This window comes from Squalius cephalus (assembly GCF_949319135.1).
Source record: "Squalius cephalus genome assembly, chromosome: 1".
In the NCBI taxonomy this organism is placed as follows: Eukaryota; Metazoa; Chordata; class Actinopteri; order Cypriniformes; family Leuciscidae; genus Squalius; species Squalius cephalus.
In genome coordinates this window covers 60,951,180-60,973,768 of record NC_137122.1, presented here as the reverse complement: position 1 = coordinate 60,973,768, position 22,589 = coordinate 60,951,180, and the positions used below count along the sequence as shown (strand labels likewise).

General features: G+C 38.5%; 1 protein-coding gene across 1 annotated transcript in view; it reads right to left on the bottom strand.

Annotated features, from left to right (window-relative positions):
* The window catches only part of LOC307170642 (uncharacterized protein), a 67,552-nt gene extending 48,480 nt beyond the window's left edge, over window positions 1–19,072 (bottom strand). Inside the window, exons 1-2 of the mRNA XM_079891835.1 lie at window positions 18,987–19,072; window positions 17,753–18,402 (exon numbers count right to left, since the gene is read on the bottom strand). Of these exons, the coding sequence (XP_079747961.1) occupies window positions 17,753–18,324 (572 nt within the window). The 5' untranslated portion in view covers window positions 18,325–18,402; window positions 18,987–19,072. The remainder of the gene's footprint in view (window positions 1–17,752; window positions 18,403–18,986) is intronic.
* Between the last annotated feature and the right edge of the window lie 3,517 nt (window positions 19,073–22,589).

The window sequence follows — 22,589 nt, the reverse complement described above, 5'->3', positions numbered from 1 at the left end:
GTGTTTAGACCCTCAACATAACAATAATCTCAGACAGCAGCGTTTGATCAATATCATCAGCTCTGTCAGCCTAGAGAAGTTTTAGATGCTGCTCTGATCAGACTCTTCACTGATAGCAACATCATTCATCTGAACCTCAAATAATATTGGCATTAATCAAACTAATTACGCTGTTTTGTGCATATATGATACATACATCTTCTGTTAAGCTGCTTTTAAACAGTTTATATTCTAAAAAGTGCTAAACAAATAAACTGTGGTAACTATTTCAATGGTTCACTTTAGACATTCTTCTAACCAGAAGTTACTTTGCAACTACATGTGAACTACAAGTAGACTGTCAGTTTAATATCCGCTAACACTTTATTTTGATGATCAAAATAAATAAATAATAAATATCTGCGACTTTACAATTACATGTCAACTTATTCTACTAGCCCGAACTCTTAACACCTTACCCTAACCTAACAGTCTACTTACAGTCTACTAATACTCTACTGAGAGTTAGTTGACATGTTGTTGCGGTTTACTTATAGTTAGTAGAACGTCTAAAGGCACTTTTTCACTGTGTGGTATGACTCGGCTCGGCACAACTCAGCTCTCTTTATTTTTTGGTTCTGTTTGCTTTTCCACTGCAGTTTAGCACCGCTTCTAAATGATCATAGGAGCCAATCCTGTGAAGCAGCCACTGAAAAATACGAGATATATTGTATTGATTTTAACCAATAAAAAAATCTATTGCAGTTTTCAGATACGATTATCTCCACCATTTTATAGTTTATTTGAGGCTGTGTCTATGGCGTTATTTTAATGACAAATGTCGAGAGCGCATCCAAGTGCAACCACAAGCAACAACTTCTGATGTAAACAGGGAACTTCAGAACATTCTGATGAAACATAAGACTGCAAATCAACTCATCATACATGTGGGGAAGAATGATATTCATAAAGAGCAGTCAGAACTCCTTAAGAAGGATTTCCATGAACTTTTTGAAACACTTAAAAGACTGAAAGTTCAAACATTCATCAGTGGACCTCTCCCAGCAAGAGGAACAAACAGGCTTTCACGGTTGCTTGGGCTTAATACATGGCTGCAAAAAACCTGCAATATAAACGGAGTAAACTTCATTGACAATTTCAATCTTTTCTGGAGTCAGAGACAACTTTTTCATCGGGATGGCCATCACCCAAACAAACTTGGTTCAAGAGTGTTAAAGGACAATTTCTACTTCTCCCTCAATCATCCTTCTGCAGTTTGTGCCAATCCACTCAATCTGAACGGCACACACACACCTGGACACAGTATGAATGACCACGGGACTTCACTTCAGCAGCAAAATGGACATGCGGTTGACATATCACACAAGGACAATGATAACACCACTCCGCCACAACAACCTCTGCTCACGGACACAATCTCAGCTGAGCCCTGCCCACAGAGAGACTTATCAGAACTGCTTGAAGATTCAGCACCCAAGGACGACTTCCTGGAAAACAGCCAGGGAAGCCAGGACAGCATATCACAACCTCCTATAACACCAGAGCAACAGCCCCTTTCACCAGACACGCTATCCCTCTCTCCAGCATCGCCACTACTGTGCTTCTCACAGAAAATGGAAGAACTGGTGCATGCTGGAACCAGACTATCCCACTCTTTTGCTGCAAGCCCCCAGATACCAACCAAAAAAAGACAGGCACCATTACCACCAAAGCCTGCGGGCCCAGCTCGCCCTCCCCCTCCTCCTGTGAGAGCTCTTCGGCCTCTCCCACAACGCCAGGGCCCACACCCTCCTCCATCTGCTCGAGGTGAACTAAAAACAACTGATACCAGCTCTCAGTGATGTGTTTTGGGTCCCCGCTCTGATAACAGTAACTTTCTCAAATGTTTACAGAACAAGCGGGAACCCAGTGTGCCTGTATCTTTCTCTATTGCTGTTCTATTACAAGATAGAAAATCTAAGGCCTTCAATAGCCATGCAGCAAACCTAACTAATCTGGTGCCTATTACACGTCAAAGTAAGATTGATGTGGGGACAAAAAGTAAGACTGTTAAGTTAGCACTTTTAAACATTCGTTCACTTAAAGGAACACTCCACCGTTTTTTGAAATAGGGCTTATTCACATTCTTTCCTACATTTAGATAGGTGGGCAAATGCATTTTTGTCTCAGTGCATGCATTGTTTTAGTTTGACAGGGTCGGCGCTAGCTTAGCTTAGCATAATGAATGGAATCCTTTGTTGCCAGCTAGCATGGCCTGAGTAAAAGTAATATAAAAAATAAAATAAAAACACCTAATTACTTCTTGTGGCCTGCGTATTCACAACAGGTACAAATAGCGATGCAGATTAACACTAGGCAATTTCCTATGCAGATATTGACTTGGGACTATATTAGGGGGAAGCACAGGCGAAGCACTGCTACTTGGGCGCAGAGATATCATGTCCAAGTAGCAGTGCTTCGCCTGTGTTTCCCCCTAATATAGTCCTTAATATATAAGTCAATATCTGCCTAGGAAATCGCCTAGTGTTAATCTGCATCGCTATTTGTACTCGTTGTGAATACGCAGGCCACAAGAAGTAATTAGGTGGGTTTTTTCTATTTTTTATATCACTTTTACTCAGGACATGCTAGCTGGCAACAAAGGATTCCATTCATTATGCTAAGCTAAGCTAGCGCCGACCCTGTCAAACTAAAACAATGCATGCACTGAGACAAAAATGCATTTGCCCACCTATCTAAATGTAGGAAAGAAGGTGAATAAGCCCTATTTAAAAAAACGGTGGAGTGTTCCTTTAAAAATAAATCACTTCTAGTCAACGATTTAATAACCACAAACAACCTGGATTTTATGCTTCTAAATGAAACCTGGCTAGAAGCCAGCTGCAGTGCAACAATCCTCAATGAAGCAGCCCCTCCTAACTTTACTTTTATGAGTGTCTGCAGAGCTGTTAAGAGAGGTGGGGGTCTAGCTGCTCTTTTTAAAGATATCTATCAATGTAAGCAAATATCATTTGGGAATTACCCTTCTTTCGATTATCTGGGTATTGTGTTGAAAGGTGCTCCACGCATTTTACTTATTATTTACAGGCCTCCAAAATACTCTCCAGCCTTCGCTGAGGACTTTACAGAACTGTTATCAACAATTACCTCAGAGTTTGACTGTTTTGCCATTGCAGGAGATTTTAACATTCACATAGATAGTGCAGAGAACAATATGGCAAAAGAAATCAAAACTGTTTTAAAAACTTTTGATCTGACTCAGCATGTACATGGACCCACACACAATCGTGGACACACTCTAGATTTACTTATCAGTAAGGGTCTAAACATCTCATTAATTGTTATTAAGGATGTAGCACTGTCTGATCATTTCTGTATTTTCTTTAATATATTGATCTCTCCTGCCACTGAAGCTAGATCTGTGTCTGTCAAGAAGAGATGCTTAAATGAGAACACTAGTGTACTATTTATGAAGGCTATATCCTTAACACCAAGCATATCTGCAGACTCTGTTGATTTTCTCCTTGATTCTTTTAACTCAAAAGTTAAAGGTATAATTGATGATATTGCTCCTGTGAAAGTCAGGAAGAAGAGTGGCAGACAAAAAGCACCTTGGAGAAACTCAACAGCAGTGCAAAATATGAAAAGACAATGCAGAAAAGCAGAGCGCATGTGGCGGAAGACTAAACTTGTAGTCCATTATAACATCTACAAAGACAGCCTTCATGCTTTCAATATGGAACTAGGCAAAGCTAGACAGACTTTCTTCTCAAATATTATAAACAGCAATTTAAACAACACACGCACTCTTTTTGCTACTGTAGAGAGACTGACAAACCCTCCAAGCCAGATCCCCAGTGAAATGCTCTCAGAGAACAAGTGCAGTGAGTTTGCTTCTTTCTTCTATGAGAAAATCAGTAATATCAGAAAGGTGATCAGCACATCCTTGAGTTGCACTGAGGTCAGACAGATCAAACCACCTGAGAAATTAGTTACTATGTCTGATTTCAAAGAAATTGATGGCAAAATTTTGGAAGAAACTGTACAGCACCTTAAAACATCAACATGCGCTCTTGACACACTTCCCACATAATTTTTCAAAAGTGTGTTAAACAGTTTAGAAGCAGATCTTCTAGAAGTGGTAAATGTCTCACTTCGCTCTGGGAGTTTTCCAAACTCCCTGAAAACTGCAGTTGTCAAGCCCCTCCTGAAAAAGAGCAATCTGGATAAGACCATATTAAGCAACTATAGACCGATCTCAAATCTTCCTTTCATAGGCAAGATCATTGAAAAAGTTGTCTTCAATCAGCTGAACAAATTCTTGAGCTTGAATGGATCCTTTGACAATTTTCAGTCTGGTTTCCGACCGCACCACAGCACAGAGACAGCGCTCATAAAGATAATAAACGATATTCGCTTAAATACTGATTCAGGCAAATTATCAGTGCTGGTACTACTTGACCTTAGTGCTGCATTTGACACTGTCGATCATAACATACTTCTTGACAGGCTGGAAAACTGGGTGGGGCTTTCTGGGATAGTCCTAAAATGGTTCAGGTCATACTTAGATGGGAGAGGTTATTATGTGAGTATAGGAGATCATAAGTCTGAGTGGACATCCATGACATGCGGAGTCCCTCAAGGCTCAATTCTTGCGCCACTCCTGTTCAACCTGTATATGCTCCCACTGAGCCAAATAATGAGAAAGAACCAAATTGCTTACCACAGCTATGCAGACGACACACAGCTCTACTTAGCCCTATCGCCTAATGATTACAGCCCCATTGACTCCCTGTGCCAATGCATTGACGAAGTCAACAGTTGGATGTGTCAAAACTTTCTTCAGTTAAACAAAGACAAAACTGAAGTCATTGCGTTCGGAAACAAAGATGAAGTTCTCAAGGTGAACGCATACCTTCACTCTAGGGGTCAAACAACTAAAAATCAAGTCAGGAATCTCGGTGTGTCACTAGAGTCAGACCTTAGTTTCAGTAGTCATGTCAAAGCAATAACTAAATCAGCATACTATCATCTGAAAAATATTGCAAGAATTAGATGCTTTGTTTCCAGACAAGACTTAGAGAAACTTGTGCATGCTTTCATCACCAGCAGGGTGGATTACTGTAATGGCCTCCTCACTGGCCTTCCCAAAAAGACCATAAGACAGTTGCAGCTCATACAGAACGCTGCCGCCAGGATTCTGAGCAGAACCAGAAAATATGAACACATCACACCAGTCCTCAGGTCTTTACACTGGCTCCCAAATTTAGGATTGATTTTAAAGTATTACTACTGGTATTTAAATCATTCAATGGCCTAGGACCTCAATACATTGCAGATATGCTCACTGAATATAAACCCAACAGATCACTCAGATCATTAGGATCATATCAGCTAGAAATACCAAGGGTTCACTCTAAGCATGGCGAGTCTGCTTTTAGCTATTATGCCAGCCGCAGCTGGAACCAGCTTCCAGAGGAGATCAGATGTGCTCCTACAGTAGTCACTTTCAAATCCAGACTCAAAACACATCTGTTTAGCTATGCATTTACTGAATGAGCACTGTGCCACTGTTCGTCCGACTGTTTGTACTGTATTTTATTTTATTTTTCTAAACTGTTTTAATTATTCTTATTTCTTTTATTATTTTAATTTCTTCTATGTAAAGCACTTTGAATTGCCATTGTGTATGAAATGTGCTATATAAATAAACTTGCCTTGCCTTGCCTTGCCTTGCCAAGTAATGCGTAGATAGCATTTTCAAGTTGATTTTAGTCAGCCAGTTCTCAAGTTATTGTATTATTTAATAGTTATTTTTGAGTTAAGTCCGACTGTTTATACTGTGTCTTATTTTAGTCTTTATTCTAAACTGTTTTAATTATTTTTAGTTCTTTCTCGTTTCTTTATTTTAAACTGTTCTTTATTCTAAACTGTTTTAATTATTTTTAGTTCTTTCTTGTTTCTTTATTTTAAACTGTTTTGTATATTCTTATTTCTTCTGATCATTTTTAATAGTATGTAAAGCACTTTGAATTACCATTGTGTATGAAATGTGCTATATAAATAAACTTGCCTTGCCTTGCCTTAAGTGCTTATTGTAAATAGGTATTTATTAGTGCTGTCAAAGTTAGCGCGTTAATAACACGTTAACGCAAAATCATATTAACGGCACTAATTTTTTAACGCGAGATTAACGCAGTGCGTATTTTCTGTTTGACCCGTGGCCCAACACCTAGTTGGAGAAATGGAGATACACAGTGTTGCCAACTTAGCGACACTGCAGACCCCTTTAGCGATTTTTTTCCCTTCAAAAAAGCGCCCAAACCATATTTAGTTTCTGAGAATCTACCGGTACCGCCGGTACCGCCGGTACTGCTGTTTGACCCGTGGCCCAACACCTAGTTGGAGAAATGGAGATACACAGTGTTGCCAACTTAGCGACACTGCAGACCCCTTTAGCGATTTTTTTCCCTTCAAAAAAGCGCCCAAACCATATTTAGTTTCTGAGAATCTACCGGTACCGCCGGTACTGCTCTCCCAGCACACGCGCGCACCTCCCTCCCTCCGAGAGCTGGTTATGTCTTAATGGGTCGCGTTTCAGTCACTATTTCATATTCATTCCGTTGTTTGACAACAGAAACAGTAAAATATACCAATGAAAACTGTTTTATTGAGAATTTAGCTTCATCAAAATGGGCATAGAGAGAGACAAACTAATGTAATAATAAATAATAAATGTACATTTAGCATTTTCAGAAGAGCTGCCCTGTCATGCAAAAATCTAAACATGTTTGTGTTAGTGAATTGCTCAGTGCAAAAAAAGAGAAGTAATGGGAACCTGGTATTACTTTGTTCTTTCTACATGTGTCTAATAGACATGAACAAGTTCTTTGAAAAACATCTATGACCTTTGAAACATGTCTCGTCTTCATCTATGTTGACTATGGTTTCAATAATAAACATACATTTGCATAAAGCATCCATATTTATCCATGCCCATGTTGATTAGAGTATTACAAACTTGAAAAGTATTCATTTAAGGTACATTTAGAACAAATAAAAAAAATGTGATTAATCGTGAGTTAACTCATGACAATCATGCGATTAATCGCGATTAAATTTTTTAATCGATTGACAGCCCTAGTATTTATTTATTTATTTATTTATTTATTTATTTATTTTTTTTAACTACTACGGATCAGCAGATATCAGCGAGAGCGCGACTCATGACAACACTCATGGAGAGAATGTGCTTTTGTTTGGTTGGTAACATAGGCGTAACTTGCGGGTGGGACATGTCCTCACCACTTTTTGTGTATGGAGTGTGGGCACCGGCAGAAACATAAATCGGTAATATGGGTGGGATTATAGACTGATCATTATAGTTGTGCCGCCTCCTCGTCTAATGGCCATGATACACACTTTTTTTTTTTTTAGGTTGCGTGCAATGGTCGTTTAAAGCAAGTCTTTTAAAAAAGTCGTGCAGACAAATGATCCTGCGGTGGCTGTTGCTGACTATTTAAATCTGGCGGGTTTGGTGTCTCGTGTCGCAAATCCAATGACGCTGCAGTGAAGATCCTCTCTGACCAAATTAGTGATCTGCAGTGTGTACACGTCACATTTTAGTCTCGGTACGGCTCGCTTGGAACCTCAACCGAGGTGGTAATAAAAAAGTACCAGGTACTAGGAACTTTACACAGTGGAAACCCCCCAAAAGTGGGCCGTACTGAGGCGTATCATACAGTGGAAAAGCGGCATAAAGTGGACCATCGAAATAAAGTGTTACCATAAACTTGACTGTGCATGTTGATTACAGTAAAGGAAAATTCTGGGTTCAGTAAAATTGAAGTTCAATCAACATTTGTGAGATAATGTTCATTACCACAAAAATTAATTTACACTCTTCACTCTTTTCTTTAAAAAAAAAAAAATCTTCAATTGTAAAGTGCCTCACCGTAACCTCAATTTTGATTTTTGCAAACAAAAAGAGTGGCGGATCAAGAGTAATATTTGCTTTATGCTGAAATATAATTGAATAGGTTTGGATTTGATTGACAGTAATTTTTCTGAGAAGTTTGAGAACCTCTGATGTTGATTTTTAGGAGTGACAAGTTATTATTGGAGCATTTTGCAAATATTTCCCAATTGCCATTTCTCCTTTAGTCGAACTGACCTTCCTAGTTCTAAGCTTTAATTTCAGAGGTCATACAGATGATTTTCAGCAGGCATCTGATAGTTTAACTGGTTAGGGCCCTCAAAAGCAACATGAATCGATTATTGTGCCGCTGCCGCATACGTCCAGCGCACCTTCCTTTCTTTCACAGCGGTGCGCTTTCATTACCCAAGTCAAACTTAACATCCAAATCAGCCAAATAAGAGTGTTGTAAATATAGTCTACTTTTGCTAAACTGCTGGAAGTGCTTGATATTAAACAGCGTTATTAAAAGTGTATTAAGCTGTGTGCGCTCTCCGAGACGGGGCTAAACATGCATAAGAAAAGTACATTGTGGCCTTCAGATACTCGCCTAAACAGTCAAATAGCCTACACACAATATCTCAAAATGGCATTTATGCAAGTATCCTCGTAAAGAGTCGGTTATGCCTTATGTCTAAAATAGTAAAACTTTTTTATGCGTTTTGGTAGAGGTGTAACAAATCATCAACTGCATCGATCTGTGTTCGGCAAGTTGGCCTTTCGGACGACATATATCGATCTAACATCGTTTTAAAAGGTAATGAATCGATTGTATCGATACTAGGAAATAACGCATTGGATTTAAGCACGTCAGACTTTATATGGATTTTTTTTTATATGGCGTTAAACGTTACTCGATTCAGTCTGCCTATCTGTGACGTGATCGCCATGCGTGACGCGCCAGCAGCAGCACAAAGACAACAAGCAGCACAAAGACAACAAGCAACGCAAAGTCTCTCACCTCAGAAAAACTGACTTTCCTGTCCTCTCAGCCGCTATACCACAGTAGCGCACACTCTACAATTGCACGCGCAAATGCGGCAGCGCGCGCTGCAGGCTTATATCGTTTCACTATATATAAAGCACAAAATAAACTACAAGCATGCAACGTCGTTACGTTTTAAATTAGAAAAAAAACGTGTTGTCCAGATTCAGTATCTGCGGTCAGATGATGTTGTCAGGATATATGCCCGTGTCATTATTCTATCATTATTTTCATAACTTGTAACGAAATAAAGTCTCTCACCTCAGAAAAACGAAATTTCATGTCCTATCATCGTTATACTGTGCTCGTAATTAATTGATACCCGATTCCCTTTCAAGAATTTTTGGCTAAAAAGTCACTGAATCGATTTCAAGTCACTGAATCGTTTCGGATCGTATCGTTCTAAATGAACCAATGTCGTCTTTGAATCATATCGACAACCACGAATCGTGATACGAATCGAATCGTTGTTAAAACGAATCGTTACACCCCTACGTTTTGGACATTCATTTACAGGACAACGGCGTTTTGGGCGGCTAAAAACGCGAACTTTTGAAAATGTGTTACAGGCTGGAGATGTCAGTCCATCGGGCGACAAGGGCGGAGACGACCCCTTGGGCGGCCACGACGGAGGCTCAGGAACAGACACCGGCTCAGGAACAGACAACCGGCTCAGGAACAGACAACCGGCTCAGGAACAGACAACCGGCTCAGGAACAGACAACCGGCTCAGGAAAAGGAACAGATACCGGCTCCAGCACAGTGTCCGGGGTTCCAACCAGACTGGAGGCTGCCATCTTGGTGGTGTGTGCAGCCCAGGCACGCAGGACAGCAACCATATCAAAAGTGAAGACACCCTCTTGGCTGTGGCAGGGCTGACGGGTACACTGCATCGACAGACGTGACGCAAACAGTCTCTGGATCGGTAGATGTGACGTGAACAGTCTCTGGATCGGCAGACGTGTTGTGAACGGTCTCTGTATCGGCAGACGTGACGTGAACCGTCTCTGGAATGGCAGACGTTACGTGAACCGTCTCTGGATCGGCAGACGTGACGTGAACCGTCTCTGGATCGGCAGACATAACGTGAACAGTCTCGGGATCTGCAGACGTGACGTGAACAGTCTCTGGATTGGCAGAACTCATGTGCTTCCTTCCATGCATGCAGTACAGGCCAATGCATAAAAAAGGAAGACAGCCCTCTTGGCCGTGGCAGGACTGATGGTGGGCAGCTCCGGGATGACAACGCGCTGCTCAGGGATGGCCTCCGGGATGACAGTAGGGTAATCCGTACTCACAATCCAGTCCAGGCAAGGGGCAAAATCCAATAAGGTAATCCAAAAACAAAAGAACAGGCAAGAACAGGCAAGAACAGACTACCAGAAGTGGTGTGACAATATACAAGGACTCCATGACAAATACTGACACAGACAGAGTATATATACACACACACTAACAAGGTGAGTGGGAACAGCTGAGTGCAATGATCAATGAAGAGTCCAGACAAGGATTGTGGGAAAAGCAGTTCATGATGTAGTGGTGACAGTATGGGGAAGAGACCTCTAGTGGACACCCGGGATACACAAATCAGACACTGTGACACATGCGTGGGCTATTACTCAGGGCTGCCAACTATTGAGTTTAGTTTGTAGTGAGAATTATGGAAAAAAAACAACTTGCATCACAAAAGGGGTGTAATTGTGATTGTCAAAACATTTGGTAACTAAACAGAATTGTATTAAGTTTAGTGACAACATGTTACAATGTTTATATGGTACAATGACTGGTAGGTACTGTTTGTATTATTGCTTAACACAATTTTCACGATTTCAATTATATTCTTGGGATTTGATTTAAATTTTGATTCATTATTGACTCATTTGTATAAATATTAGGTAGGCTACAGTAGATGGCCTACATGTTCATTTTTCTCAAGAAAAAAATATATCTCACATAATGCTGTAAACATACAGAGAGACCTATCATCTGGTATTATTCAAGGTTAAAAATAACAAATTAAATTACATATAATGTGGTTTTCATTATAATAACAATTATTTATTGACAAGTAAAAATATAATAAAATTTGTAATATAGTGCACATATTTAGCAAAATACTCCTCTCAATAAAAAATGTTTCTAGTCATCTAACGTGCTATGGTCATTAAAGGGTTAGTTCACCCAAAAATTAAAATTATGTCATTAATGACTCACCCTCATGTCGTTCCAAGCCCGTAAGACCTCTGTTTATCTTCGGAACACAGTTTAAGATATTTTAGATTTAGTCCGAGAGCTCTCTGTCCCTCCATTGAAATTTTTTTTTTTTTTTTCAAGTATATTTGTATAGCGCTTTTCACAATACAGATTGTATCAAAGCAGCTTCACAGTATTAAAATAAAATAATACAACAAAGTTTGTTTCTAGTGGAATTTATTGATTGATAGAATAAAATTAAATATCCCCAAAATATCCCCAACTGAGCAAGCCAAAGGCAACAGTGGCAAGGAACCGAAAAACTCCATCAAGTGACCTAATGGTGTCCTAAAACTCCATCAGGTGACCTAATGGAGAAAAAAAACATGTATGTAGGGTATACTGTCCATGTCCAGAAAGGTAATAAAGACATCATCAAAGTAGTCCATGTGACATCAGTGGTTTAGTTAGAATTTTTTGAAGCATCGAAAATACATTTTGGTCCAAAAATAACAAAAACTACGACTTTATTCAGCATTGTATTCTCTTCCAAGTCTGTTGTCAATCTGCGTTCACGACTCCGCAGTGACGCTGCTGACGTAAGACGCTGCTGACGTGTTATAGCGACATGCACACTTACGCACCATTTTAAAAAATATAGCAATACCAAAATACAAACAATGTAGAATAGTTTGAATACAGCGTGCGTCTCCCTCAGACTGTAAACTAAGCTCGGGCGCACCAGATAACACGTCAGCAGCGTCTTACGTCAGTCTTACGTCACTGCGGAGTCGTGAATGCGGATTGACAACAGACCGGAAGAGAATACAATGCTGAATAAAGTCGTAGTTTTTGTTATTTTTGGACCAAAATGTATTTTCGATGCTTCAAAACATTCTAACTAACCCACTGCTGTCACATGGACTACTTTGATGATGTCTTTATTACCTTTCTGGACATGGACAGTAAACCGTACATACATTTTCAACGGAGGGACAGAAAGCTCTCGGACTAAATCTAAAATATCTTAAACTGTGTTCCTGAGATGAACGGAGGTCTTACAGGCTTGGAACGACATGAGGGTGAGTTTGAATTGAGTGAGTCTCATGGTGAATGTGTGAGAGTTGGCAGCCTTGTATTACTTGATCAATCTATAGTGTTTCATCGCCATCTAATGGTCTGGCAGCAGAATACAGCGTTTATAGTCGTTCTCGCGGATCCATGTGAATGGCAATCGTTTTGACAATGACGACAACTTCTCTTATTTAAGCATATCGTTTTTATGTACACAAACCCTTAAGTGAATGTAAACACTGAGAAAGAGTACGTGTGTAACAGTATATTGGATCCGTGCAGCTCTTAAAGTGACAGCAGCCTAATAAATCTGCTAAATCCAACAACAAAAGACAAAGATAAAACCACTCACTGCTCTTGCATTAATAAACTGTAGTTTTAAAAAGTATTAGTCTATATTTAATGTATACAGGAGTGTTATTTTATATTTTATTACTTTATTAGATTTCTGTTGTAGGCTATTACTTATCTGAATACCACAGTTAGCACATCTTCCTGTAAAACCTAAAGCAGTGTTTTTTAATTTGTATTTTCGTTCTGTTGTATTTTTTGTCGGTTTTGTTTATAATTTAGTTTCCCTCCAGGCTAATTCGTGGAATAGGTTATTGTTAAATTTGTGAGAAATCGCAAAACAGAATAAACCGACATATGGTTTAATTATAGTTTATGGGCTCTCACGTACCGCTCTCATTCGGCACGAATCCAAACGTTTCCATTGTCGCGATGTAACATGTTTTGCTAACCTATCATTTCTTTTGTAAACAAGGCTTTGTACTTCACTCGTGTCCTAATATCCAGGTAAAACAGCGTTCACGGGCACAAAAATGTGTTTTAGTTTACCACTGCTGATGGTACTCAGTTATCATACTGACCGACACAGCCCTTAACAAAAGTGGATAATTTTGAACATTAATTTACTATTCACAGTAAATGCAGATAAATATCAAACATTTAATTTACATATTTTTAATTTAATTACAAAAAAAAGTGTTCTAGAACTTCTGTGCCACCCCCAGTCTGAGAGCCACTGACTTATAATAATTAACCTTGCATTAGTTTTTGCTGAAGTATTCAAGTATCAAGTATATTTGTATAGCGCTTTTTACAATACAGATTGTATCAAAGCAGCTTCACAGTATTAAAATAAAATAATACAACAAAGTTTGTTTCTAGTGGAATTTATTGATTGATAGAATAAAATTAAATATCCCCAAAATATCCCCAACTGAGCAAGCCAAAGGCAACAGTGGCAAGGAACCGAAAAAACTCCATCAAGTGACCTAATGGTGTCCTAAAACTCCATCAGGTGACCTAATGGAGAAAAAAAAAAAAAAAAAAACCTTGGGAGAACCCAGGCTCAGTCGGGGGCCAGTTCTCCTCTGGCATTTATGAACTAGAGGCCGGATTGTAGTTTGAAACTGTGAGATTAACAATATTATATGAATGCCTGGCTGAAAAGATGCGTCTTTAATCTAGTTTTAAACTGGGAGAGTGAGTCCGAGTAACGAACAGTATCAGGAAGGCTATTCCAGAGTTTTGGAGCCAAATGTGAAAATGCTCTCCCTCCTTTGGTTGATCTGGATATCCTAGGTATGACCAAAAGCCTCGAATTTATTGATCTTAAAGAGCGCGATGGATTATAGGGTGATAGAAGATCCGTTAAATAGACTGGAGCTAAGCCGTTTAGGGCTTTATAAGTCAGTAGCAATACCTTATAATTAATACGGAACTTTATAGGTAACCAATGTAGTGATGATAAAATCGGTGTTATATGATCATATTTTCTTGATCTAGTAAGAACTCTAGCGGCTGCATTTTGGACTAACTGTAGCTTGTTTATTGAGGATGCAGGACAACCGGCTAATAAAGCATTACAGTAATCTAGTCTCGAGGTCATGAATGCATGAACTAACTTTTCTGCATCAGAAACTGATAGCATATTACGTAGCTTAGCAATGTTTCTAAGGTGGAAAAAGGCAGTTTTTGTAACATACGAAATATGATTTTCAAAAGACAGGTTACAATCGAGTATAACACCCAGGTCTTTTACTGTAGCAGATAAAGTAACAGGACATCCTACGATGTCAAAGTTGTATTGTGAGAGGTTCTGTGGGCGGTTTTTTGAACCGATAAGTATTACCTCTGTCTTGTCTGGATTTAATAAAAGAAAATTACGCGTCATCCAATCTTTTATATCTTTAACACACTCTGTCAATTTGGATAAATTAGCGTTTTCATCCGGCCGTGATGAAATATATATTTGAGTGTCATCAGCATAACAATGGAAACTAATTCCATGTTTCCTTATAATATTTCCAAGTGGCATCATATATATTGAGAATAACAGAGGGCCTAACACAGATCCCTGCGGCACTCCATAGTTTACTGGAGTTATGATCGATTTTTCTCCATTTAAATAGACAAAATGGTAGCGGTCAGATAAGTATGATCTAAACCAGCTTAATGCTTGTCCTTGAACACCAGTATAATTTTGTAGTCGATCTAAGAGTATTGTATGATCTATAGTATCGAACGCAGCACTTAGATCAAGTAAAACTAGTATTGAGATACAGCCTTGGTCAGAAGCTACGAGTAAATCATTTGTGATTTTAACGAGCACAGTTTCAGTGCTATGATGCGGCCTGAATCCAGACTGAAACTTTTCATAGATATCATTTACTTGCAAGAAAGAGCCCAGTTGAGTGGACACAACTTTTTCTAGTATTTTAGACATAAAAGGTAGATTTGAAATGGGTCTATAATTTGCTAGATTATTATGATCTAATTGTGGTTTCTTAATGAGAGGTTTTATAACTGCCAGTTTAAATGTTCTTGGAACATGACCTAAAGATAAAGACGAGTTAATAATATTGAGGAGAGGCTCTTCCACTACAGGTAACACTTCCTTCAGTAGTTTAGTTGGTATAGGATCTAATAAACATGTTGTTGTTTTAGATGAAGTGATAAGTTTATTTAACTCTTTTTGTTCTATAGTTGTAAAGCACTGTAATTGTTCTTGCGGGGGGGAAATTGAGGCTGAATTATAAGGCGCGATTGAGGATTGAACGTTTACAATTGTGGTTCTGATGTTTTCTATTTTCTCAGTGAAGAAGTTCATGAAATCATTACTACTAAACTGTAACGGGATATTTTGTTCGGGTGACGTCTGTTTATTTGTTAGTCTAGCCACGGTGTTAAATAAAAACCTAGGATTGTTTTGGTTGTTTTCTATTAGTTTGCGGAGATGCTCGGCCCTGGCCGCTTTTAGGGCCTTTTTATAACGTGACATACTGTCTTTCCACGCGATTCTAAAGACCTCTAAATTAGTTTGTTTCCATTTACGCTCTAAATTACGGGTTTCTCTCTTTAGAACATGCGTAGTATTATTGTACCATGGTGCTTTAATTTTCTCTGTGACCTTTTTTAATCTAACGGGTGCAACAACATCCAATGTTCTAGAGAGAATGGTGCTAGTTAGTTCTTCTAGTTCATCTGTTTGTTTGGGTTCAGGCAGCAGCTGAGACAGATCAGACAAGCAACTCGAGAAATTATCTATGGTGGATGGAAGGATTGTTCTGCCTGGTCGAAAACGCGGCGCCGCATGACATATTACAGCAGTACGTAATATGCAAGTTACCAAGTAATGGTCAGTGACATCATCACTTTGTGGAATGATATCTATATCGGTTGGATCGGTTCCATATGATATAATTAAATCGAGTGTATGATTAAGACGATGAGTTGGTCCGGTGACGTTTTGTTTGACCCCAAAGGAATTTAATAAATCTATAAACGCAGCCCCTAACGCATCATTTGGATTATCTACGTGTATGTTAAAATCTCCAACAATTAATGCTTTATCTACATTGACCAATAGATCTGAGAGAAAATCTGCAAACTCTTTTAGGAAATCAGCGTAAGGCCCAGGCGGTCTATATACGGTAGCCAAGGCTAGAGATAATATGGATTTTTTTCTAACATCTAAGAGCGTAACATTTAGTACAAGTATTTCAAACGAAATAAACTTATAACCCGTTTTCTGAGTAACATTGAGAATATCTCTATAGACCGCTGCAACACCGCCGCCACGACCAATCTGACGGGGTTTGTGTTTATAGGAGTATCCTAATGGAGTAGACTCATTTAGACCGAAATAATCATTAGGTTTAAGCCAAGTTTCAGTAAGGCAAAGTACATGGAAGCTATTATCCGTGACTATTTCATTTACAATAACTGCCTTAGGTGTGAGTGATCTAATGTTTAGAAGACCTAGCTTTAGAAATTGTTTTTGGTTATTAATAGCAACATTTTCTGGTTTAATAACAATTAGATTTTTTCTAGATCCTACAGTAGATTTATTATTTGATCTCACTAAACGAGGAATAGACACAGTTTCTATGCAATGTTCTACACTATTTATATCAGTTAATTTGGTGCAGCAGAGACTATGATTTGAACTTTTGGTTACTAGTCAAAAGGTATTTAACATTTTGGAGATGTTATCTGACAGAAGATCCGATCCGAATCTGCTTGGGTGTAAGCCATCAGCACGGTAAAGCCTAGGACGCTCCCAAAACAGATTCCAATTATTTACAAAGAGCAGTTTCTGCTCATTGCACCATGATATTAACCATTCATTTAGCGCGAATAATCTACTAAACTTTTCATGACCTAGTCGGTACGTGGGAAGCGGTCCTGACACAATGATCGTTATATCAGGCGATGTGCTGCGTACCGTATCGATCAGATTCCTGAAGTCTTTCTTCAGAACCTCTGTCTGTCGCAGCCTGATGTCGGCCCCTCCCGCGTGCAGGACCACAGTTCCGACGCACTCGTTCAGAATCTCGGGAACGTGAGCAGCGATTTCAGAAACACGAGCAACAGGAAAGCAGTGACTATGCACCTTACTTTTATTTAACGTAGCTTGTACGTGTCGAACGATGGAATCACCGATGATCACAGCATCGCGTTCTGTTTCGCTAAGAGGGGAGAAGCTCTTTTTATCAAAAGAGGCCAGTAGTCCAAAGCATTCATGAATTAAAATCCTACAAGTTTTTAAATCACCAAATGGAGTTTGAATGTCTCCTAGTGGCCATATTGGCTACTGCACCTAAAACTCCCAGAGCATATTGATAGTTTGAGACAAATTTGAAAGACAACTTGGTTGGATTTGTCACTCTGACTTGCAGTTTTAGGTGCCCAGGCACAGGTTTTAAATTAATAGAAAAGAAAAATATAGTACAGCAATCATTTAAGTTTGGATATGTAATTTTCCAGTCTATGTTTAATAATAGGGTCGCCAGGTAAGAGGCGAATGAGACAAACTAGTTATCTGGATTCCAAGACCATCATCTATAAATATATTCAATTTGGATACATATTTTATATAGCCATTTTGCCTTTTATTTTAACAACTATTTGTGCAACCATAAACACACTTGTATTTGTCTGTATGTGTGTTATTGCAATACCTTGTCAAGGGCACCAACAGAATCTAGACCGGCCCTGAACTTCATGATACTCACACAGAGTCAGAGGTCACAGCAGGTCCATCACTGAACGTAGTGGGCGCTTGCATAGAGTTATTACTCTTCATAGACACACAGCTGGATACTGGATATGGTCCATTACTGAACACAGGGGGCTCTTGCATGGAGTGGTTACTCTTCATGGACACACAGCTGAATCCTGGATATGGTCCATTACTGAACACAGGGGGCTCTTGCATGGAGTGGTTACTCTTCATGGACACACAGCTGAATCCTGGATATGGTCCATTACTGAACACAGGGGGCACTTGCATGGAGTGGTTACTCTTCATGGACACACAGCTGAATCCTGGATATGGTCCATTACTGAACACAGGGGGCTCTTGCATGGAGTGGTTACTCTTCATGGACACACAGCTGAATCCTGGATATGGTCCATTACTGAACACAGGGGGCTCTTGCATGGAGTGGTTACTCTTCATGGACACACAGCTGGATACTGGAGAGGCTGCTCTCTGAGTGTGAACAGACGCCTCCTCCTCTCTCTCCTCACACACACTCATTTTACAGGTACGGTTCTCCTCCTCTCTCTCCTCACACACACTCATTTTACAGGTATGGTTCTCCTCCTCATTTTACATGAAATTTGCTCCTTCTCTTCCTCCTTGATGAGTGACTTTCCAGGCCTTTATGTGGACACAGAAAACATGCACAAAACACAACTGTTTTTTTACACATTTTGTTTTAATGGCATTTAATTCACTATAACTTAATGTCAACAGTCTTTAGTTACTGTAATGTTGTTTTTAGAGCAACATGTGGGCCACACTTTCAAACACAGCAGCCTCATTTAAACACTGGATTCACCTTTACTTTAATGACACTGCTGAACTCTGTTTTTCACAATCCGTTTTTCGTCTCGCATTAAGCAAATATGATGTTGTTTTTACGCGTTTGTGTTTATCCTGCGACTACACTTCCTTTCCACAGTCATCATCACTGAACACACATTAGGCCTATATAGATTATTTAAATAATGAAATAGTTTACAGTCAATTAAATATTTAAAAATTAAACTAAAATTCTCCTGTTAAATAAAAAATAAGTGTAAGTTCAACCATTTTCGGCCATTTAATGAGTGTTACAGTAGACTAGAAGTATCACGAATAACTTTCAACTTTATCGTGTATTTGAGTTTGAGTTTGTCATAAAGTCTGTTTAGGCACAAATACTCTCAATATTAAAGCTATGAAAAGTTTAACGAACTTACTGTCACATGTGAAGAGATTGCTGATTTTCTATCTTCCAAAATAGCGTCTTAACAGTCATCGACTGCTTTCGGTTTCTTTTCTTTCTTTCTTTTTTACACTTCCGGGTTTGGAACGAGGAAATAAATTACAGCAGAGCCACTTGTATTGAGGTAAATACTACGGAGCTCCTGTCCTGGGACCTTTGCAAAGATAAAAAATAGACAGACTTTCGCGTGCTCACGCGTTACAATTTCCGGTTTGCGACGCGTTATAGTGTAATTACTACAAATGTGGGAATTGGGATGAGATGAGAGTGTACTTGGTACTTATTATAGTGAGATGAGAGGGTGTCTCTTACCATCGGAGAAAGCAGAACTGCTTATAGGCGGTGGGCGAATTTAATACTTACCTCACAGCTGTGTAAGTTTTTTTTTTTTTTTTTTTTTGCTGAGGTCATGTAATAAAATCGTATAAGTACTACAGACATTGTTTCCAACTTTGTTGTATGCACATTTGACGCAATGTCCTTACAAACTCTTACTTTTTTAAACTGGCAAATAAGCAGGAGTACTAACCTCCCGTTTCCTTGACAACCAATGTATTTATAATGAACACAGATTCTACAGCGGAGGCAAAAAAGTAATCTTTGTCAGTGACCAGGAAGCTGCGTTCTTGAAATTTAAATTTTGCTTTAACCATTAAAAATGTGTAATGTATTACTTCTGATATAAACATTTATTAAATATTTGTTGTGGATGCAATGCTTTTGAACACTTTTCCTCTGGCATGCTGTGTTTTAATGTTTTAACTAATTGCTTATGATAATAGCAGATTGTCTGAGAAAATGGTTTCGTGCAAATAATGCACAACAGGGTCTATCTGTTTCCATTAAAAATATAAATCAATTAAAAATACTATTTGGCCAGTGGAAAAGATTGAGAAAAACTTTCTCTGAAATGTATTTTACACTATTTGATTTATTCATTCAAAAACAAGGCAAGGATAGGCTACTAAATTATTTTTATCAATGAAATGTAACGGCACATCTGTATGTCATATTTTCCTAATTTCTGGTACCATTAAACATGTTTTCACGTGAATGAATAATCATATGCAGATGAGGATATGCATAGTAAAACTAGGCGTTGTAAACTCCATATATGGTTATTTCGGGGAGGAGACGCATGTGCGCACAATCTTACGCTGATGACATTTTTGGCTTTCGGGCGCACGTACACTTTTAGTAAGGATCCTACGCACAGTTTTATAAATGAGGCCCCAGAGCATGTGAATAAAGCGGAGCGGTGTGACGCTTAAATATAAGTTAAAAAACTTAAACATACGTTTCATTTATACGTTTAACCCCTTACTAGTCAGCCCCAATTTTGGCAAGTGATGCATACATGACATACCCAAAATAAAAAGGTTGCTGCTCAGAAGTCATTCTGAAAAGACACATAACCAACATATATTTAGAAATCCAACCCTTGAGAGTTTAGTTTACATTTCAAGACTCAAAATTAACCAGACTGTTATTAATATTGAGATATATAAGCTCAAACATAGAAACAAAAACAACAAATATTAAGAATATATTTATTAAATGTATAAAAATTTTGTGTGAATTTAGGATTGCAACTTATAACCACAACTAAAACATGGGGATTTTTTAAAGACACATCCTATTCTATAATAAAATCAGCTAATCGAATATTCGAAAATCGTGACTCATCCCTAATTAATATAGCATTATTGTGTAAGTGGATGACATGACAAGTAGCAAAAGGCAGTGCAATTTGTGTGTAAGTGGGGTCAAATGTTCATAGCAAATTTAAAAATAAAACAATGTAGCAGCATCATAGTGTAAACTACCAGTGTATTTGTGCAAGAGTCAATCAGCTGCCCTTAGGTTATTGGAGGGTGGGGGTGGAAGGAAGATGCTCTCTATGATTTCCCTATGGAAAGTTAAGAGGATGGATTTTTGGGAGATGAGCCTTCCTCAACTGTGGGAGGAAGTGCAGAGGTTTTTGGACTTTCTTGGCCAGGTTCAGTTGTTGGTGTCGATAGATCAAGATGGGTCATCTGTGATGTGGATACTTCTGATCTTGACTTGCTCCATCATGGTGCTGTTGATGTGATGATTGTCAACGATCACCTCTGCAGTCATTTGGGTGTGGAGAGATATAATGTTGTCCTGTCCGTGTCTGTGTGTTAGATAAACAACTGAATTATATTCAGATAAATAAACACAGAAAGCGCACATTACTAGATCATTTTAAATCACATTTTTCATCTTGACATTTGTATTAAGATGCTAACCATCTTAAACAAGCTTGACAAGACTACTGCAGTTCTGACCACAAATAATTTTGTTAAATAGCTCAAAAACAGCCATCTTTAACTAAAATATTTTTCCACCATATTCCATCTTATACCTGTTCTGTTATGTAGGTGAAGCCCAACCACTATCAATCGTGACAATCAACCATAATTGGCTTAAATAACTCCATGACTACCACTATAAAGTTGATTTGAAATCATTTATTTGTTTAGGTTTGCACTCTTTTTAGCTGATAATTAGTCTAGCTTACTTGTAGCCTAGGTAGCTTGCTGTAACCAACCTGGACATACCCTCCCGTTTACCCAGTGATTCTCCCTTAGTCAGACTTATTTCCTGCTGTCTTCCCGTTTAAATATTTTCCCGTAATTATCCCGTATTTGAATACTCTTTGCTTAGTACATTGTGTATGTACCGAATGATTATTTTGGATTAGCCTAAGCAACATACCGTTAGACCTAGCTTTACTGCTGCACTACCAACATTCTTTCGTGGCTAACGTTACTGCTCTCATCAACGACAACGCATATTCACGGCGAACTATAGCTTGCAGTCTTAAATACAACTTCTTCTTCTTCTTCTTCTTCTTGAATTTTATTGGCGGTTGACAAACAACAAAATGGTGTATTTCCGCCACCAACTGGTATGGAGTGTGGATCAAGACGACTTCTTTTTTTTTTTCTTTTTTTTTTAATTCTCTCCCACAAATTAGATTCCTCAAGAAACTGAAGAATAAAAATATAACACTCATTTCTCGAGTTATTTTGCAGAATATACTTTGGTATAAATTGCATTTTTATTTTTTTTAAATTATGAATTAACAACCTTCTTTCATTCTCATATTTCTGACAATGCATTAAAACATGTTCTACTGTTTCCTCTTGCCCACAATAATCACATCTTCCCGTATCATGTTTACCCATTTTATAAAGTGTACTATTTAATCTTGTGTGTCCAAATCTCATCCTTGATATTACTATTTCTTCTCTCCTGTTTTTCCCTGCAATTCTCATCTCTCCCACTTTCCTTTGAATTATATAGAACCACCGACCTTTTTTCTCCTTATCCCACTGTTTTTGCCACCTTTCCTTTAGTCTCTTCTTGATAATACTCTTAACTTCATTCTTACTTAAATTAACAATTAAATTAATGTCATTGTTTTTAACTGCTTCTTTTGCTTCTTTATCTGCAATTTCATTTCCTTGGACACCAACATGTGCAGGCACCCACAAAAATACTACTGTAATCCCCATCATTTGAATTCTGTGCATTGTTTGCATTATCT